We start from the raw sequence: 20,144 nt of genomic DNA on the forward strand, positions 1-20,144 counted from the left end.
ATGGTTGCCAAGTTTGTTGATGACACAAAGCTAGGCAGGAAAGTAAGTTATGAAGAGGACATAAGGAGGCTACAAAAAGATATAGATAGGTTAAGTGAGTGGGTAAAGATCTGAAAGATGGAGTACAATGTGGGAAAATGTGAAATTGTCTATTTTAGCAGTAAGAATAAAAGAGAAGCACACTATCTAAATAGTGAGAGATTGCAGAGCTCTGAGGTACACAGGGATCTGGGTGTCCTAGTGCATGAATCACAAAAGGCTAGTATGCAAGCACAGCAAGTAATTAGGAAAGCTAATAGAATGTTATCATTTATTACGAAGGGAATTGAATACTAAAATAGGGAGGTTATGCTTTAGTTGTACAGGGCACTTATGAGACCACATTTAGAGTACTGCGTACAGTATTGATCACCTTATTTAAGGAAGAATGTAAATGCGTTGGAAGCAGTTCAGAGAAGATTTACCAGACTAATACCTGGAATGGGTGGGTTGTCATATGAGGAAAGGTTGGACAGAGGGGGCTTATATTGCTGGTGTTTAGAAGAGTAAGAGTGACTTGATTGAAACATGTAAGATCCTGAAGGGTCTTGTCAGGGTGGCTGTGGAGAGGATGTTTCCTCTTGTGGAAGGATTTAGAACTAGGGATCACTGTTTAAAAATAAGAGGTCGCCCGTTTAAATCAAAGATGAGGCAAATTTTTTTCACTCAGAGGGCCGTGAGTCTTTGAAACTCTTCCTGAAAAGGTGGTGGAAGCAGAGTGTTTGAATATTTTTAAGGCAGAGGTGGATAGATTCTTGGCCAGCAAGGGGGCGCTAGGTTATCGGAGGTAGGCGGGATGCTGATTTCAAGTTACTATCAGATCAGCCATGATCTTTTCTAGGCTGAACAGGCTCAAGCGGCTGAATGGCCTACCCCTGCCCCATATTCGTATTACTGAATAAAAAAATTGCTTTCCTAATTACTTGCTGTACCTGCTTGCTAACTTTCTGAGATTCATGAAGAAGGCCACCCAGATTCCTCTGTAAAGCAGCCTGCTGCTGGCTCTCTCCGATTAAATAATATCCTTGCTGCCAAAGTGGACAACTCACATTTTGCCAAATTATTCTGCACCTTCCAAATTTTTGTTTACTCACTTAACCTATCTATATCCGTTTGCGGATTCTTTGTATCCTCATAACTTGCCTTCTGACCTATCTTGTATCATCAAATTTGGTTACAATAGAGTGAGTCCCTTCATCCAAGTCATAAATACAGATTACAAATAGTTGAGGCCCCAGCACTGACCCCTGCGGCAATCCAGTAGTTACAGTTTATCATCCTGATTTATCCCGATTCTCTTTCTGTTTCCTGTTCGTTAGCTAGTTCTCTTTCCATGCTAATATGTCATCCGAATGCCATGAGTGCTTATCTTGTACAGTAACCTTTTATGTGGCGCTTTATCAAATGCCTTTTGGAAATCGAAATACACTAAATCTACAGGGGTTCTGCTTTATCCATCCTGCTTGTTACATCCTCAAAGAACTCTCTAATAAATTTGTCAAACATGAGTACCCTTTCACAAAACCATGTTGATTTTGCCTGATTATATTGTAATTTTCTAAATGTCGTATTACTACCTCCTTAATAGTAGATTCTAGTATTTTCCCAATGATGTTAGCCTGACTGGCCTATAGATCCTGTTTTCTGTCTTCCTCTCTTCTTGAATTGTGATGTTACATTTGCGTTTTTCCAAATCTGCTTGGACCTTTCCAGAAACTGGCAAATTTTGGAAGATTACCACCAGTACATCTGCTGTCTTTGCAACCACTTCTTTTAAGACCTAAAGATGCATGTCGTCAGGTCCTGGGCACTTGTCTTGGACAGCTAGAGAGTAGATTAAAAAGCAGAACCACCAAGATAATAATCTCTAGATGAGCAAATTTGCAGAGGATAAATAAGTTCAGAGAGTTAAATATGTGGCTCAAAGATTAGAGTGGGAGAAATAGTTTTCGATTCATGGGGCGCTGGCACCACTAATGGGGAAAGAGAGAGCTGTATCATTGGAGTACAATCCTTTCATAGTATTTAGTGAGTCAAATCCACTCTAAACCTCCTGCCCCTTACTTTAAATCAATGCCCCCTGGTTATTGACACCTCCACTAAAGAGAAAAGTTTCTTCCTATCTACCCTATCTATCCCCCTCATACTTTTGTATACCTCTATCATGTCCCCCCTCAGCCTTCTCTGCTCTAAGGAAAACAACCCTAGCCTATCTAGTCGCTCTTCATAGCTGGAGAATGTGAAGAGCCTAGCCCAGTACTTCCCAAGTTGTTTTCCAATGTATTTCCATTTTAACATTGAAAATTGTGTGTCCAGACGCCAGCAAAAATAAAACACGGATAAAACTGCATGGTAATATTCAGTATAATTATTAGTTCACATATTATAGATCAAAATATAATACGTGATATAAATATGAAAATCCGAGATTTTAAAATACTTTGTAAAAATGTTATTTATTCGTTTTTTGGGATGTGGACACTGCTCACCAGGCCAGCATTTACTGTCCATCCCTAATTGCCCTTGTTCAGGGGACATTTAAGAGTCAACCAAATTGTTGTGGGTCTGCAGTAACATATAGGCCAGATCATGTAAGGTCGGCAGATTTCCTTCCTTAAAGGACATTAGTGAACCAGATGGGTTTTTACGAAAATCGACAATGATTTTTAGGTCATCATTAGACTTTTAATTCCATATTTTTATTGTATGCAAGTTTCACCACCTTCTGTGGAGGGATTCCAACCTGGGTTCCTCAAAGCATTACCCTGGGTCTCTAGAATACTAGTCCAGTGACAATACCACTATGGTACCCACCACCTCCTACCCCCGTCACCATGTGCTCATTCAAGTGGTTATAACAGTTTGAATTTTTAGAAAATGGTGATTTTTTTTTTCAATTCAGCATGTACTTGACAGTATGTAAAGCTATGTGAAGAAATAAGCCAGCTAGATCTCTTGAGTTAACAAGTGAGGGGTTAGTTTTCTTCTTTAAAAACTCATTCGGGTAAAAGTATAAAACTTATTAAAAAGGTAAAACCACGTCCCAAACCCCACAACATGCATATGCACGCGCACAGACACACAAAACTTAAGTTATAAGGTGGAGGAGATGGAATTGATAAAAGTAAAAGTCTGTAAGAAAAAAAATACATTCCAACATTCCTTTGGTAGTCTTGAAATTCTGGTGGGATTGTGGCTGATGTAAAATAGTTGTTTTTCTGGAGACAGTCTCTTTTAACTGTAATCCATCTAATGGCACTTGAAGTTTCTTTTAATTAAAATTATCTGTCTTTGTGATGTATTCCAAAATGTAACAGAGAAAGAGTCCAAACTTGAGAATAGCAGGGAGAGATGATGTTACATTCTGCAGTCTTCTTCTGGATATTACTAGTGCATACTGCCGACTCCGCTTTGCATAATCAGTTTTGACGGTCCTTTTTTGTTCCAAACAATTTCAGAAGTCAGGATGTCTGGTGGCCTGTTGTCCTTATGTTTTGCAGAGAGTTCAGACAATGACAGATGTGAAGTCCATGAGGGAGCTGCCCAGATATGTCCCCTGGTAATCTGCTTTTAGAGGCTTCTAGAAACTTGGCCAGTCAATTTGTAGGTCAGGAATTCTACAGCCATTTTAAAACCGAGTTTTTGCAGTTCTAGTTGGTTCTTTCCTTTTTTAAAAACAATCCAGGGAATTATACCAGCTGATGAAATTAGTAATTAATATTCTACATTGCACACAGCACATTGTCATGACAGGTTGAGGAACACTTTTGGCTCACCACCACTCCTTGCTGTTTGATGGCATCAATTCAGTGAGTCCAGGGCTGTGCTGCCAGAGCCTTCAGACTGGGGCAATCTCCTCTCCACAGTTGCCATTGCTGTTTGGACAGGTGTGACTTGCACCTCAAATATGACCTCTACGACCCGCGGTTTGGGAACTACTGACCTAGCCAAAAGGGTGTGACAGCCTCCTGGACAAAATATCCGGGTAACTTCCATGCTCCTCGATGCATTGCAGTGTCCGAAGCTTGGATTCCAGCTCATTAATCTTGAGTTGATGTTTCTCGAGCTGCAAACTCTTAATGCAGACGTGGTTGCCTTGGATCACACTAGTATCCACCAGCATGCCACATGCTACAGCGGCAACACACCACCTCCCCTGCCATCTTTATTGTGTTTTATTTAACTAATTAGGTATCAGTTCTTAAAGAAAAGTTTTACTTGGTGCTGCGCAGAAGATTTGCAATCTATCTAAATAAAACTAAAAGATCATAGTTTTTGCATTTTGTCATATAACTTGATAATTTCTACAATTTCCGCTTTTTATATAATTTTGAAACATTGTTTACCGATAGACCAATCAAGCTCTTGTACATTAGTGGCTTTTCTAAATATTTGCAGACCTCACCACTTGAGTTTTTTAGTTCTGAAAATAAAAGTATAAAGAAAATTCACTGTGCTAGTCTGCTTGATACATCTAAATTACTGATGTTTCATTTTATTTAGGCATAGATGGGTATTATTGGGTCTATCACAGGATTGACATTTGCTATATACCATCTATCTTATCACTTTGGCTTTCCAAAATATGAAGGTGAAAGTGCCTGATCTGCTTTGTGGAAGAACATTTAGATGAGAGCTGTTCTTCTATGTAAATAAGATTGAAAGAATGCAATGAAGAATAACCAACTGGACCATGCTTTAGAATAAAAGGGGGTGAGGAGGGTGTGGGGGAAATCTTAACCCCCCACTCTCCAAGATTGGATGTGTTGGGGATAGATGAGGCGGTTAAAATTTTTCAACTTTTGATTTGGAGTGCAATCCAATTCCAAACCTCTCACTTCAGGGTTTAACAATAGCGAGTTTGTATGTTCATGAGAAACCGACTTGCCAAAGTCATGGATTTAATTATTATGGGTGAATAGATAGTTATTGGTGAAATTAACAACAACTTACATAGCATTAATGTTGCTTTGATGCAGTGAAAAATCCCGAGGTGTTTCACAAGTGCATTATAAAACAAAATGCAATATCAAGCCACAGAATTGGATGAGAGCAGATAACCAAAAGCTTAGTCAAAGAGGTAGATTTTAAGAACATCTTGAAGGAGGAAAGCAAGGTAACAAGATAAAAGGTCAAAGAAATTGAATACTGTTTGTTACTGAAAGCTGAAGGCATAAGTATGTATTGCAAGACAGAGTGAAAAGGGGATGTGGGTCTTTAAACCCCAGGATGTAGTTGAATCAGCAATATTCCTAACCATTCCTTACCATTGTCTTAACATGGTATGCTTATTAAAGCACTTCCTGCTCTGCATCCTAGACCTGGGCACAGTTTTCCTGCTGCTCACCACCTTGATGAGGTTCACAGATTTCTTCCTTTTCATATTGCAGTGGAAAAGTATGCCCTGACTGTACCCAGCTACAATTCCAGTGATGCATCATTGAATCTGGATGCTGCTCTTGCTTGATTTCCATCAACCAGCTGTAACACCTCCAAGTTTCAGTACTTATTCAGAATTAAAAATTCAGCCCACTTGGCTCTCACAAAAGAATTGTGTCCTCTGCCAAACCACTTGTTACACGCATTTGCAATAATATCATTGCTCATCATGGTCAGGGGTGCTGTCCACAAAATTAATAAATCATGTATTCATCACTGTACTCACTTTTTGGATTTCCACTGTAATATAACTTCTCATTCAGTTAGTATGGTCTTTTAATTTGCTCCCTTTATCTCTTCCCAGTGGTCGCAAGTAGTTTAATAATCTAATGTTCTGCTTGGTTAATATTTGCACAAAGTTCCCCAGCTAACGAGACCACTTAATTTTCTGTTTTTGAAAAATAGTAATATAAGGGATGCATTGTACAACAGCCCCTTTTCCCGGCTGATATGCATTAGCTCTTGTTGTTATTCACAATAAGTGTCTGTTGTGGAAGAATGAGTCCAAGCCAGTCTTTTACCTCAAGCTGGTTTATTCTCAAGACAGCTCTGCAGTGCAGCAGACTCTCAGTCCCTTGATTATTGAGGTGTTACTCCTGTACCCATTAGTACTATTTTAGTACTATTTTGATAGGTGAACGAATGTCCATCACCCGTTTTAACAAGTGGTTATCTTAACATTGTAATTGTTATACAATGTAATTGCCAGTCAACAAGAAGATTGCCAAGGCCCAATAACAATACAATTACTGATGTATTGACGCTTCTATGTTACAGTTCTGCAGACAGTCTGGTTGCTTCTTAGAAACATCAACACATCAGTAATAGTTGAAATGAAAAATATTTTTTAAAACTTACAAAGCTCTTACCATCGCATTCCCATCCCCACACCTGTAAAACATTCCAATTTAATAGTCAGCAGGTCTGGCAGCATCGGCGGAGAAGAAAAGAGTTGACGTTTCGAGTCCTCATGACCCTGTCGAAGGGTCATGAGGACTCGAAACATCAACTCTTTTCTTCTCCGCCGATGCTGCCAGACCTGCTGAGTTTTTCCAGGTAATTCTGTTTTTGTTTTTGTTTTGGATTTCCAGCATCCGCAGTTTTTTTGTTTTTACCAATTTAATAGTAGTCCTTTTTATTATTACTAAAGAACAAAAGGAGCAGTATGGAATTGGGAAACTAGGCATTAGGACTGCTACTAATATGGAGGATTATACTATTGCAGACTGGTTGATTGAGTGGTATGCTAGAGGGCCAGGTCCAGGAACTTGTGGGTGGTTTGAGCGAGACAGGGAAAAGAGACTAGGATGAAGAGGGTACAGAGTATCTAGGATAGTTACGTTGTGGACATCGCTGTGATCTTCATGTCCTAGAGATTTTCTTCTCGCTCACTTTGGCTTTGATTCAGAGTGTCTTATGCCTTCACCCTTGAATGATTTCAGTCTACATGTACTGATACAGTCAGCATATCTTCAAAAACAGTTCACCTTCCCAGCCTTGTTTATCTTTCCCCTGAATTTCCCAAGGATCTATTACTGAACTCTTCTCCCTCTTCCTCATCTTAATTCAGCCTGTTCAACTTTCATAGGTATAGTGATGACAGATAGTTTTACCCCTTTATTCATTACTGATGAATCACTTTCAGATTTGTTTATTATTCAGATTTAATTTGATATAATGTGGATCACTGATATATTTCCCCCTTTACCCGTAATATTATCCAGTATTTTTATAGTGATCACACTAGTGCCACAGCAGAGTTGGGTTTTTTTTATTCGTTCATGGGAGGGGGGCGTTGTTGGCTAGGCCAGCATTTATTGCCCATCTCTAATTGCCCTTGTGAACTGAGTGGCTTGCTAAGCCATTTCAGGGGGCATTTAAGAGTCAACCACACATGTAGGCCAGGCCAGGTAAAGATGGCAAATTTTCTTCCCTAAAGGACATTAGTGAACCAGATGGGTTTTTACAAAAAAGCCCAGTGACACTACCACTACGCCACTGCCTCGCCTGGAAATAACATTCTGGAAAATGTGATTTTGTTTAATTTTATAATCATAGGTGTATATGTCTCCAGCTTTATCACACATAATGTCATGAGTTCTGAGATCCCTGGTTTAACATATTTCTTTTATACAGTATTGTAAATGGAAAAAGTAGTCTTATGTAAATACAACATGCTCTTTTCACAGGAAGGTGACTCTCGTAATGGTAGGATTGGATAATGCTGGGAAAACTGCAACTGTAAAAGGAATTCAAGGAGGTAAGAAATCTTTAGTGATCCGTTGAAACTTCTAACTCTCTGTGGTAACTGTAGGTATAAACATTGAATTTTACATGAAATCTTGTCCAACAAGAAATAACAGCTGTAGCTTTTAAATTATAAAAATTAAATGTAATCTCCTATTTATATTAGATCATTCAGATATTGTAGTGGGCATTGCTCTCAACTAATAAAACTTGGTTGTTAACAAGTATGATAGCCACAAAATAGGACTCCATAATGCCCATAGTTTTGTCAAGATGGGTACTGTTTTGCTAACAAAATGGCATCTGCGCTGCACATACATATGGTACAGTAAGCAAGATTGTGTCATTTGCTTGTAATGTTGATTTGACACTAGTGGTGCCACTTTCAAGCTTGCCACTGTAGCTAACGTCCTCCCTTAACCTTGCACTGTTGAACATGAGTTCAGCAACAGGACCAGTGCTACTTAAAGTGATCATCAACTTTCAGCATAGTTGCTGATTACTCTTTACTGGCTCTGTTTGAGTTTGTGAAAGGGCATGTTGTTTTAAGTTGGTAAAGTCAGCAGGCAGTGGCACTGCATATGGAGAAAGCCTTGGCTGTCATTGCTCCCATTCATGGATGTTATGGTTGCAATTGCCCTTGGGCTGCAGCATGAGAACAAAATGAAGCAGAGGCAGAAAAGAAGAGAAGAGGACAAGCTCCTTTCAGAGTGGGGAGGAGGAGGAGAGGGGAGAAGGACTCTCAGCAGGAGGCCTTATCCACTTGGAGTCTTCTGGAGCATTTCTCTTACCTCCACCTAGGTCAGGAGCATTCTGTGCATCATCTGCGCTTTAAAAAAACTCTCAGAATTCTGCCAAATTTTGAAAACAGACCTGGAGCCTCAGAGCTTTGTGAATATGGGCACTGCCACTGGCTGTGAAGATGACTGTGGCCCCTGAATTTCTTCATATGGGATCCTTCCAGACTGAAACGGCAGTTTACCTAACATCGCCAGTTCGCCTTCCACTGCTGCACTGGAGAGATGACAGATGCTCTTTACACTGGAGAAGGGACTTCATTGTGTTCTCTCTGAATAGAGAGAAATAGGCAGAGGGCACATGACTTTACTAGGATAGCAGATTTCCCCACGGGGCAGGATGCCATTGAATGCATACAGATGGCTTTGTGGATGCAGGATCCCAATGCAATGTACCACAAATGCGAAGGTTGGCACACCAAATTCGTAGTTGGTGTGAGATCATGTTCAGCACATTGTGCTGGTGAATGACAGCTCTCCTGGTAGCCCTCCTAATGCTTTAATTCTGCACCAGTCCAATGTTCCCTCAATCTTTCAGACTTTGGGCTTCCTCTTTTTCTAGCTTTCTCCCCAGTTAGAAAGTACCCTGTTGTATCCTTTTTAGGTCCAATGTGGATGACCCTGGATCGTGGGGGGAGATCCAGTTAGGGACCACTAATGTTTTGTTTAAAGTAGATGAAGTTTGAGATTCAAGACACTTACTATTTGAATAAAGCCACAAGATTCCATGGGTTTTGAACAAACTTTACTATTTAAGTTCAGAAAGATAACACAATTTACAATATCTAGCTTATACTCTTACGTTCAGGGTAAGTATGAGATACACGTGAATTAACTGGCGAACTGTGGTTGGACACATCATACTAAACAATAAATGACAGGTGCAACTAAAATAGATATTGAGGGTTTCTCAACAACCCACCCAGACTTTTGTCACATTGTGAACTAAACAAACTCATGAAACCCATGGAATCTCCGTATTTGAAGATCTTGCCTTTGAATTCTCTCCAAAGGCCGCTCCCACTGGGGTGGCTTCAATAACGACCCACCTTGAAGGGCTTCACTCTCGCCTTCCAAGATTCTTTTCTCCTGGATCTCCGAGTACACTCAAGCTTCACCTGCCAAGCATAATTTCAGATCTTCAGCCGTACCAACTAGAACACCACTGCTCCAAAGAGGTACATTTGCCCCAACAACCTGCAGCATGGAGTCACCCACCTTCAGTTGACTTCTTGGATCTTCAGGGCTCCTCTTGTGCACATTCCGCTTAAAGTCTTCTCCCGGCAGCTCGCTTTTAAATTCAGAGCCTATAACCCTGCTCCTTCCTTATTACTTAACGGGACCTATTCCTGTCCCCTATCTTCATCCCTTACTTGGGGCTACCTTTTTGAGACCATCTCCTTGCCCCCTCCCTGGTTTGGGACCTTCTCCATGTCTCCCTCCCATGTCCTGCTCCCTGGAATGCACTCACTCCGCTGGCACTCCATATCCAATCATTTGACCTGCCTCTTTGCACTTTTTTTTCTTTCGCCTTCTGCGTGCAGGGCTGGTCCCTGGTCTGAAGAGCATATAAAAAAAAACGAACTGTGCATGTGTATCCATTTCCTGCCTGGCGCATCTGTAAGTGGCCCAAGGTCTGTCAGGAACCTTCAAAGGTAAGTATAGGTTTCTTAACATCCTGCATTGAAACCCATTAACTACAGTTTTTTTCATTCATTTTATCTGTCTGTTTGTAATGTTATACCTCTATCTACACTGCTTATAATGACGTCTATCTTGGTATCGTTGGCAAATTTGGTATCTGGCTTTCTATCTTATTTAAGTGATTAATAAATACAGTGAATAGTTGAGGCTCCAACACATTGTTGTGAAACACTACTTATCACATTCTGCTAAATAGCATACCTGCCCACTATCCCTATTCTCTGTCTTTTCCACCCAGCCAGTTTCCAAACCAGGTCAACAAAATTTGCTTTCAATTCCATGGGCTTCAACTTCATCTAACACTCTCTTGTGATGAATTTTATCAAACTCCTTCTGGAAGTCCAATAAATAACATCCATAGACATTTCCTTGTCTACTGGTTTTCAGATGACCTGCCTTTTACAAATTGATTCTGAATTTTAAGGGAGTAAAATCACTGATGGTTCATGAAAGTGTCAAGTTGTTAAAGGAGTCAGGTTGTTGATGGAGTCTTGACAGCCATATGTGCTGTTGATGGCACTCTTCAATTATGGTAACCCTGCAGTGACTGCACGACCCACAGCCCTTGCCTGCTGGTTTCTGTTGTCCACGAGAAGCCAGAGAAATTCTTCAAACCTGGTAAACAGTCCATTTGTGATTTTAAAAACAAAATGTGTTGGAAAAACTCAGTAGGCTTGGCAGCATCTGTGGAGAGGGAAACAGTTAATGTTTTGAGTCCAATATGTCTCTTCATTGGAACCCATTTGTAACTTGCTTTTTGCAGGAACACACTGCAGCCATATTGCATATGTCTTCAGCCTAAAATGTCTCTGCTGCATAGGAAATCAGGACTGTGGTCACTTTAACTTTCACAAGCAATGCAGTACCAGTTATGGGCTCCAATTCCTGTTGCAGCATTCTGTAGGTATTTGATCTTGCCTCTTGTGGGAATGTCAGTCTTCTCATACTGCTGGTTGATCTATCTGAACTTCATTCTGGACCTCGAGTGCAAATGCAGGGTAAATCTGCCTGTGAGGTGTCATCCTCCATCCTGAATTCCTTACAGGGCTGAGAGATACTCCCTAAAGTTCCCCAGACTGATGCTGTTTCTGTACCTGTGCCCCCTCTTTCTACAGCCAGTTGGGGGTGGTAAATATCACAGTTACCCATCAGTAAAGCAAACACCTTTTAGTACTAATAGGATGGTTGAAATGTCAAAAGTAGCACAATTTGAAAGTCTGATCATAAAAGTTCCTTCACCTCTCCAGAGAGACACCAGTGATTTGACTACTTGCAAATGAGTGTTCCATTGAATATTGTTGGAAATGTTTGTTTACAATCTCTAGCATGCAGTACAACTGGATATGTCTGGCACTGAATGTTCACTGTACATTGGAATTCTGTTGAGTCACAGGATCTAGCTTTAATGAGGCTGTCACCTGTTGTTGGCAGGACTTCCAGTCATTTATATTGAGACCTTGATGAAAATAGCAGCAGGCAGATCGACAGCAGGAATAGGGCCGTAAGTTGAAAACTCAAGTGCTAAAGGCAATGCTACTACATTCGTGCCTGATAAGAAATTAAAAACTAGTCTTAATGTGCGGAACCTATGAATGTGAATTCAGTGATTTCTAATTGGTCTTATTATCGGTAAGATTCCATTTGGGGTCAATCCCGGACCAGAGAAATGGATTTAAAATGTTGAAAAATGTATTAGTAGCAGTTGAATATTTTTCATTGACCCAATGATTATGTACATGTAGCTTTTTCTTTCCTTCTGCAGAGTCTCTAGAAGATATAGCTCCCACAGTGGGTTTTTCAAGAATTGATCTAAAACTGGACAAGTTTGAAGTCACCATCTTTGATTTGGGAGGAGGGAAAAGAATCCGCGATATCTGGAAGAACTATTATGCTGAATCCTTTGGTGTTATTTTTGTTGTGGACTCCAGTGATGTTGATCGAATAGAAGAAGCCAAAGATATTGTGGCAGGGGTCATTAGGCATCCTAGGATATCAGGGAAACCTGTGCTCGTGTAAGTATTGCCTCTGAACATAGAACAAAACATATTGTATATAGATCTATTATTTGTCTTATCCAATATCAACATATGCATTAATAAAATGGTAAAAATAATCTTATATGCAGCAATACCACAGATCTTCTGTTAGTATAATTTTGAATGCCCAATAGGTAAACCATTTGGCTGGTGCTCACTCGCCCATAAATAGTTGTAGGGTGCACAGCTTGGATTATTATGATCAATCTGTTCTTAATACGGATTCTTAAATCTGAAATGTAAAGAGGATCCTACAGAATATCTGGGATAGCATTACTGCAGCGAAAGTGAACTTTTCTACTATCGTGGCATCCTAACGACCTAACTTGGTCTATCTGAGCCAATAGAAATCACTTTGTTGATAGACCGTCTCCTTTTGCAGTAGAACTTTACATAGGCCAATGGGTTACAAGACTCTAATCTCTGATCATTCAGTCTTGTCGTGGTGGTGAGCTGCTCATGGACAAAAATGCAAACGAAACTACCCCACCCCCAATCATCAGTGCAGCTCAAACACTTTCTCCTTTTAAAAAAAATAATTTATGCCCCAGCAAGTAAACACGAACAGATGAGAAATTTCCACTGTTTGGCAGAATTCTGACTTTTGGATCGCAGAATTCTGCCTTTTTTATTTCAAACCTCCACCTGGCTCAGGGAAGCCATCCATCAGTGCCCCTCTCTTTAATCTGCCACCAATTTGACTCACTTTCTGTGATGTAGGAGATGCAGAGGCCATGCCTCCAGTAGCTGCTGCTCCCATGTACAGCCTACAGAGCACCTTCCTGCGCTGGGCTGTCTTTCTGGTGCTGCCTTCGCTGTCAGAGTTGCTGATGCAGGACAACTGGAGCCTCTCGCCCAATCTGAGGCCCCGTTACTGATGGAGTGACTCGGCCCAAACCCAGTTGCTGCCCTGCCGCTTGGATTCAAGCTCCAGCCCGAGGAGGGAGGGAGATTCCAACCAGCCATGGCCTTGACCACATCCTGCCCTCTGAAGCACTTTCTCTGGCTTGGCATACCTGGAAGTGCCTGGTGATGGAAAAAGCTGCACTCCCTGTTCTGCCAGGTTCTGAGCCCTTGGGCTGGGCTAAATTCCCCGGAGAGACAGCTCCACCTTCCCCAGCATTGCAGATCCAAGTGACACCGGCCGAGAAAGAGTTGCAGCTGCCCACTGACAACAGCAAGGAGGAGGAGCAGCGGCTGGAGGAGCTGCTGTTAAGGGATGAGGCGATGTTGCTGGAGCAGCGACAGGCCGATGTGAGGGACAAGAGAGCAGGGCAGGTAAGGAGAGGAGCGGGGCCGAGGCATGATTGAGTGTGGGAGTGGGGTGGGGGAGAGGAGCTGACTATAATGTGTGTAGGTGGGGAGGGGGAGAGGGGCATCACTGAGCCTTCTGACACTTGGGTAGATAGCAACCAAACTCTCCAGAGTACATGAAATATTTTTACAAAGTACTTGAAAAACACTGATTTTCACACTTTTTGATGTACACTTATCTATAATACACAAACTTTAATAACATACCAAATGTTACTATGCTGCTTTATTGCCGTTTTGTTTTTGCTGGCATCTGAGGCCACATTAATTTTCAATAGTTTTTCTTGCCCATCCCTAATCTCCTTTGAGAAGATGGTGGTGAGTTAAGAAAGGGTCACATTGGAATATGGTTTGTGAAGCACTACCATTGTCTTTTACTTCGCTTCATAATTCCACCCATTTGAAATGGCCTAGAAGCATTCGCATTTTTCTACACATTAAAATTTTAAATGAAAACATGATTCTTTGTCATAAAAAAATTTCAGACCTTTTTGTCTTTCGCAACTAGTTTCGGACCTTTTGTCCTTGGTCACCCTCACCCCTGCACTGAAGTCATTTTTAAGTTATTACAATGCTATGCATAGCTACAGTTTCTCGTTTATGGTATGTAATGTAGAGATACTTGTGATCTGAAGCAGGACAGAAAACTGCCACACCTGCCCCACCACCAGAGAACTAGTATGGTTTAATCCATATCATCTGGAATTGCTTTGTTCAAATTGCTGGAAAATTTGAATCATTATTAAGGCAAAAATCAATTGAATTTTCAAAGAGTAGACAGTCCATCATTGGCCCCACTTGTGGGACCAAAAAGGGATTTGCTGATTTTTTTTCTTTCTCTCAGGTGAACGATTCAGTACACAGCCAGAAAGTCTCTACAGAATTCATGCAGACAGTCCAGCTGTCTATACAATGTGGATTGGTCTACACCAAGCTTCTATTGACCATTCATTCACTTTGACTTTACCCACCTAGTGGTCTTTTCTCAGCGTAGCAGTCTGATGGTGTCCCTTACCCTTCTTGCAGATTATCAGTTTATTGCCTTGTGTCCCACCTAATTTAGCATTTAACTTCAGTGTATCCACTCTGTAACCTGTTTGGCTTAAAGGATGTGGGCTGAATATGTGATTTGGTGCAGGATTTGCCTTCACACTGGACAACATCATAGGGACACCATAGAAAGTATACTTGCATTTATTAGGAGCAGAAGGGAATATTATCTGTCACAGCAATGTTATTTCATTTCATTTCATTTCCAGTAGAGAATATCACATGCAAAGTACCTGAAAGCATATAATGTTCATTTCTAGCTTAACATTTTTAAACCTCTCCATATTACAGTGAGTAGCAATTATATATTCTGGGTGGGGGAAATGTTTAAGGTGAAGGAATCCCTTTTAGAATCTGACTCCAGTTTAGCTATGAATAATTTTCATTATCATTTAGGATTTTAAAGGCCTTTGTCAATAATTTGAAATGAAACCTACTGTGTACTCTATATTACTAAGAGGAAAATGTGTTTGTCAGACATTATGTAGGTATGGAATCTGTCTCTGCATCGTTAGTATGCCTGATGAGATTGCTGCTTTGAATTTTGAGATCAGACATCTGCTGTTGTACGTATTCTACCAACTACCAGTCAGTAGGTGGTGCTGCAGTATATAAGCAAATCCATAACAGGAGTTCAGTATCTGTACAGTAGTGAGGCAATGCAATCAATTTGATATAGAATAGGAAATTATGGGCCAGATTTTGCCCCCAAAATAAAAATTAGATTAATGGTCCTTGAGTTGAGGGACAGATTCACAGTTAGATGAGGATATTGAAAGGTTGTGATGTGAGTTTCCCCACTGCTCCCTTAGCTTTGCAAGAGTGTCATTTCATCATCTGTTTCACCATTGAAATGGATTGAGTGGTGTGAGATTGCTGTATTTGAGTACAAGATATGAATTAAACTGTCCACAGAAAGTTAAGTCTTGTTATTTAAAGTGTAAATACCTTTTTAACAATGTGATAAATATTGTTTAGTGCAAATCAACCTCTCTGATAATGAAAATTAATTATTACGAGTGTAGAGTCTTTTTTTATTCATTCATGGGATGTGGGTGTTGCTGGCAAGGGCAGCATTAATTGCTTTTCCCTAGATGACTGAGAAGGTGGTGGTGAACTGTTCTCTTGAACTGCTGCAGTCCTTGTGGTTTTTTTATTCGTTCATGGGATGTGGGTGTCGCTGGCTAGGCCAACATTTATTGCCCATCCCTAATTGCCCTTGAGAAGGTGGTGATGAGCTGCCTTCTTGACCCGCTGCAGTCCATGTACACCTACAGTCCTGTTAGGGAGAGAGTTCCAGGATCTTGACCCGGCGGCAATGAAGGAACGGCGATATGTTTCCAAGTCAAGATGGTGTGCCTTGGAGGGGAGCTTGCAGATATTGTTTCTGTGCTTCTGCTGCCCTTGTCCTTCTAGGCAGTGGAGATCACAAGTTCAGCCGAAGACAGGTTTTAAGATTTTCCAGATCCTTTAGGTTTTTAAACGTAAAATTTTAACTTAAGCATCTTTATTTTCTCAATCCAATCGCTCTTCTCTTCTGTTTTTCGTTCTTGACTTGATTTAACATTGCATTTACCCCCTCTAATTTACATTTCCTTCTCAGTTTTGTTTCACAGTCCTGCAAACTGGTTGGTTAAGGAGATACAGGTTGCTTGCCCTATTCCCTCAGATCTCAGACACCTGGCTCTCTTGCTGTGATGTTATCAGTTCACACTTCCAGCAACTTGCCAGGCTAAACATTTAAAAACCTAATCATTCAAGGACAAGTTTGAATAACAGCAAACACTTAGATGTTCTGCTACTGCAAATTATGGCCCATGGTCTTTCTAGTAGATGTATTCATGTGGAATAAATTTATGATGGTTATTGTAAGAATTCAAGAACATACAAAAATACATATTAATTACGTGACTGAATGAAAACAGTTGCAATATTGTTTCAACTTTTTGTTTAAGTAATTTTTTGGTACGTTGTTGAAAATCTTGGAGTAAGCAGCCCAGCTTATTATTAAGGGGGTAGGGTTAGATTTTGATCTGGACCGATGAACATTTGGTTGAGACTGCAGCATTCACCACCTTCTCAATTCAACTAGGGAAAAACAATAAATGCCATTCTTGCCGTGAATGCCCACATCTCAAGAATTATTTAATACTTTAAAATTATTCCCAGCACACGTGCACCCTTCTCAACCACAATTCTTCCAGCTGCTCCCTCCAACACACTAACCCCAGATTCCCCTGTTCTGTTTGCTCCCAATCCTGTTTTGCATTCCTCAGTTGAAAGTAAAACAGGTAGATGATCTGATTACATCAGTTTCCTGACCAGTGGATTAGGTTAGAATTACCACCCCATCTGAGTGTCAGAATCAAGTATTACCAGGTGATGTATAGCATAGCCAGGTGCAGAGTAAAGCTCTCTGAGCTATGCCTCAATCTCAGAATAGCACGCTCTATTGTGCCAGTATGGCATTTTGCCATTTCCCAAATCAGCCATCATATGGTCTCTCTGAGTTAGACTGCCAATTAGTGTCAAATAGAGCAGTTTTATGCTGTTAGTCCTGGCTCATTAGTAGCTGGTTTGTGAGTTTTGTGCCAAAACTCATTTTACCTAACAACTCTGCGACAGTTGAATTTGAACCAGGTACCAGAGGTGAAAGATGGCAAAGGTCATTGTGACACCCAGTTCCTTTATGATACAATTTTATTTTATTTTGTCTATGAGCAATCGGTGTTATTAAATAATGGTTAAGATTCAGACATTTCAAACTCATCATAAAACAATATAGTTACTAGTGAAATGTGTGTTCCTTGTCTTGGTTGGGAGTATATTGGTGAGGTGGTGTAGGAACATAAAAAATAGAAGCAGGAGTAGGCTATTTGGTCCTTCAAATCTGCTGTGCCATTCATTGAGATCATGACTCATCTTCTACCTCAATTTTGCCTTCCCATCTATCCCCAACTTCCCTTCTTATCCAAAAAAATATAGATCTCTCTCTCTCTTGAATGTCCTCAGTGACTGAGCATCCACAACTCTCTGGGTTAGAGAATTCCAAAGATTCTCAACTCTTTTGAAGAACTTTTTCTTTATCTCAGTTCTAAATGGATGACCCCGTATCATAGAACTGTGACCAACCCCCCTACTTCCAGACTCCCCAACCAGAGTAAACATCCTCCTAGCTCCTACCCTGTCAGCCCTTTATGAATTTTATAAGTTTCAATGAGTTTACTCCCCCATTCTTCTGAACTCTAGGGAATATAGGCCCAGTCTACCCAATCACTCTTCAGGGGACAATCCTCTCATCTCAGGAATCAGTCCAGTGAACCTTTGTTGCACTCACTTCAAGGCAAGTATATCCTACTTTGAGTAAGGAGACAAAACTGTTCACTGGATATCTCACTAAGGCCCCATATAATTGTAAGGCTACTTTTGTCCTCCAATCCCTTTATAACAAAAGCTAACGCATCATTTGCTTTCCTAATTCCTGATTTGTGTACAAGGATACCCAGACCTCTCTGAACAACATTTTCCAATCTCTCACCATTTTAAAAAGTATTCTGCTTTTTTATTTTTTTCTTGCCCATTTGCCTAACCTGTCTATATCCCTTTACAGCCTCTTTGCAAACTCCTTTATACTTTCTTATCTAATGTTGTATGGTCAGCAAACTTGCGTGTTTGACATTCAGTTCTCTCATCTATGTCATTGATAGAAATTAGGTCTCAGCGATTTAGAATCACTGATCCTTGCGATGCCCCACTAGTTACATCCTGCCAACCTAAAAATGACCCGTTTATTCCTACTCTCTTTTTTTGTCCGTTAATCATTCCTCAGTTTTTTTTTATTTGTTCATGGGTTGTGGGCATTGCTGGCTAGGCCAGCATTTATTGACCATATCTAATTACCCTTGAGAGGTGGTGAGATGCCTTCCTGAACCCGCTGCAGTCCATGTTTTGTAGGTGCTGTGCTGTTAGGAAGAGAGTTCCACAATTTTGACTCAGCAGCAGTGAAGGAACGGTGATATTGTTCCAAGTCAGAACATGTGGCTTGGAGGGGAAACTGAAGATGGTGGTGTTCCCATGCATCTGCTGCCCTTGTCCTTTTAAGTGGTAGAGTTTGCAGGTTTTGAAAGTGCTTTTGAAGAATTGCTGCAGTGCATCTTGTAGATGGCACACACTGCTGCCACTGTGCATTGGTGGTAGAGGGAGTGAATGTTGAAGATGGTGGATGGGGAGCCAATTAGTAGGGCTGTTTTGGATGATGTTGAGCTTCTTGAGTGCTGTTGGAGCTGTACTCATCATGACAAATGGAGAGTATTCCGTCACAGTGCTGACTTGTGCCTTGTAAATGGTGGACAGGCTTTGGGGAGTCAGGAGGTGAGTTAGTCGCCACAGAATTCCCAGCCTATAACTTGCTCTTGTGGCCACAGTATTTATATGGCTACTCCAATTCAGTTTCTAATTAATGGTAATCCCCAGGATGTTGATAGCGGGAGATTCAGCAATGGTAATGCCATTGAATGACATGGGGAGATGGTTGGATTCTCTTTTGTTGGCGATTGTCATTACCCGGCACTTGTGTGGCACGAATGTTACTTGTCACTTATCACCTGAAGCCTGAATGTTGTCCAGGTCTTGCTGCATTTAGACAAGGGCTGCTTCAGTATCTGAGGAGTCGTGAATGGTGCTGAACATGCCAACATCCCCACTTCTGACCTTATGATGGAGTGAAGATCATAGATGAAGCAGCTGAAGATGGTTAGCCCTAAGAGACAACCCTGACGAACTCCTGCAGTGATGTCCTGGAGTTGAGCTTATTGACCTCCAACAACCACAACCATTTTCCTTTGTGCTAGATATGACTCCACCCAGTGGAGAGTTTTCTCTTTGATTCCTATTCGACTTCAGCTTTGCTCAGGCTCCTTGATGCCACACTCTGTCAAATGCAGCCTTGATGTCAAGGGCAGGCACTCTCACCTCGCCTCTTGAATTCAGCTGTTTTGCCCCTGTTTGGACCAAGGCTCTAATGAGGCCAGGAGCTGAGTGGCCCAGCAGAACCCAAACTGAGCATCATTGAGCAAAGTCCAAGCTAATATCTTACACCTAAAGATTAAAAACAATGCACCCACTTTCTCTGTTGCAACCTCTTTTAGATAGACACAGCCCATTAGGCCCTGGAAATTTGTCAGCTTTTCATGTTATTAATTTTTCCAGTATTATTTCTTTACGAGTACTTATGAGTTCCTCATTCTGCTAGACTCTTGGCACCTACTTTTTCAGGGATTATTTTGTTTTCTACCATGGAGATAGATAGAAAGGATTTGTTTAATGTCTTTGCCATTCCCTTGTCTTCAATTATAATTTCTCCTGTCTCTTTCTGAGGGACCCAGATTTACTTTCACTAATCTCTTTTATGCATACCTTTAGAAGATTTTACAATCTGATTTTATATCTCTTTCTTATTTACTCTCATATTCCCTTTTCTCTTTATCATCGTTTGCTGAATTCTAAAATTCTCCTAATC

The 20,144-nt window shown here is 40.8% G+C and overlaps 1 protein-coding gene across 3 annotated transcripts in view; it reads left to right on the plus strand.

Moving 5' to 3' along the window:
• arl13b (ADP-ribosylation factor-like 13b) overlaps positions 1–20,144 on the plus strand; it is a 93,261-nt gene that overhangs the window by 19,860 nt on the left and 53,257 nt on the right. For all 3 annotated transcript variants that reach the window (XM_041210990.1, XM_041210991.1, XM_041210992.1), the window contains exons 3-4: positions 7,668–7,738; positions 11,989–12,238. In XM_041210990.1, the coding sequence (XP_041066924.1) occupies positions 7,668–7,738; positions 11,989–12,238 (321 nt within the window). The remainder of the gene's footprint in view (positions 1–7,667; positions 7,739–11,988; positions 12,239–20,144) is intronic.

Source organism: Carcharodon carcharias, chromosome 18 (genome assembly GCF_017639515.1).
Source record: "Carcharodon carcharias isolate sCarCar2 chromosome 18, sCarCar2.pri, whole genome shotgun sequence".
In the NCBI taxonomy this organism is placed as follows: Eukaryota; Metazoa; Chordata; class Chondrichthyes; order Lamniformes; family Lamnidae; genus Carcharodon; species Carcharodon carcharias.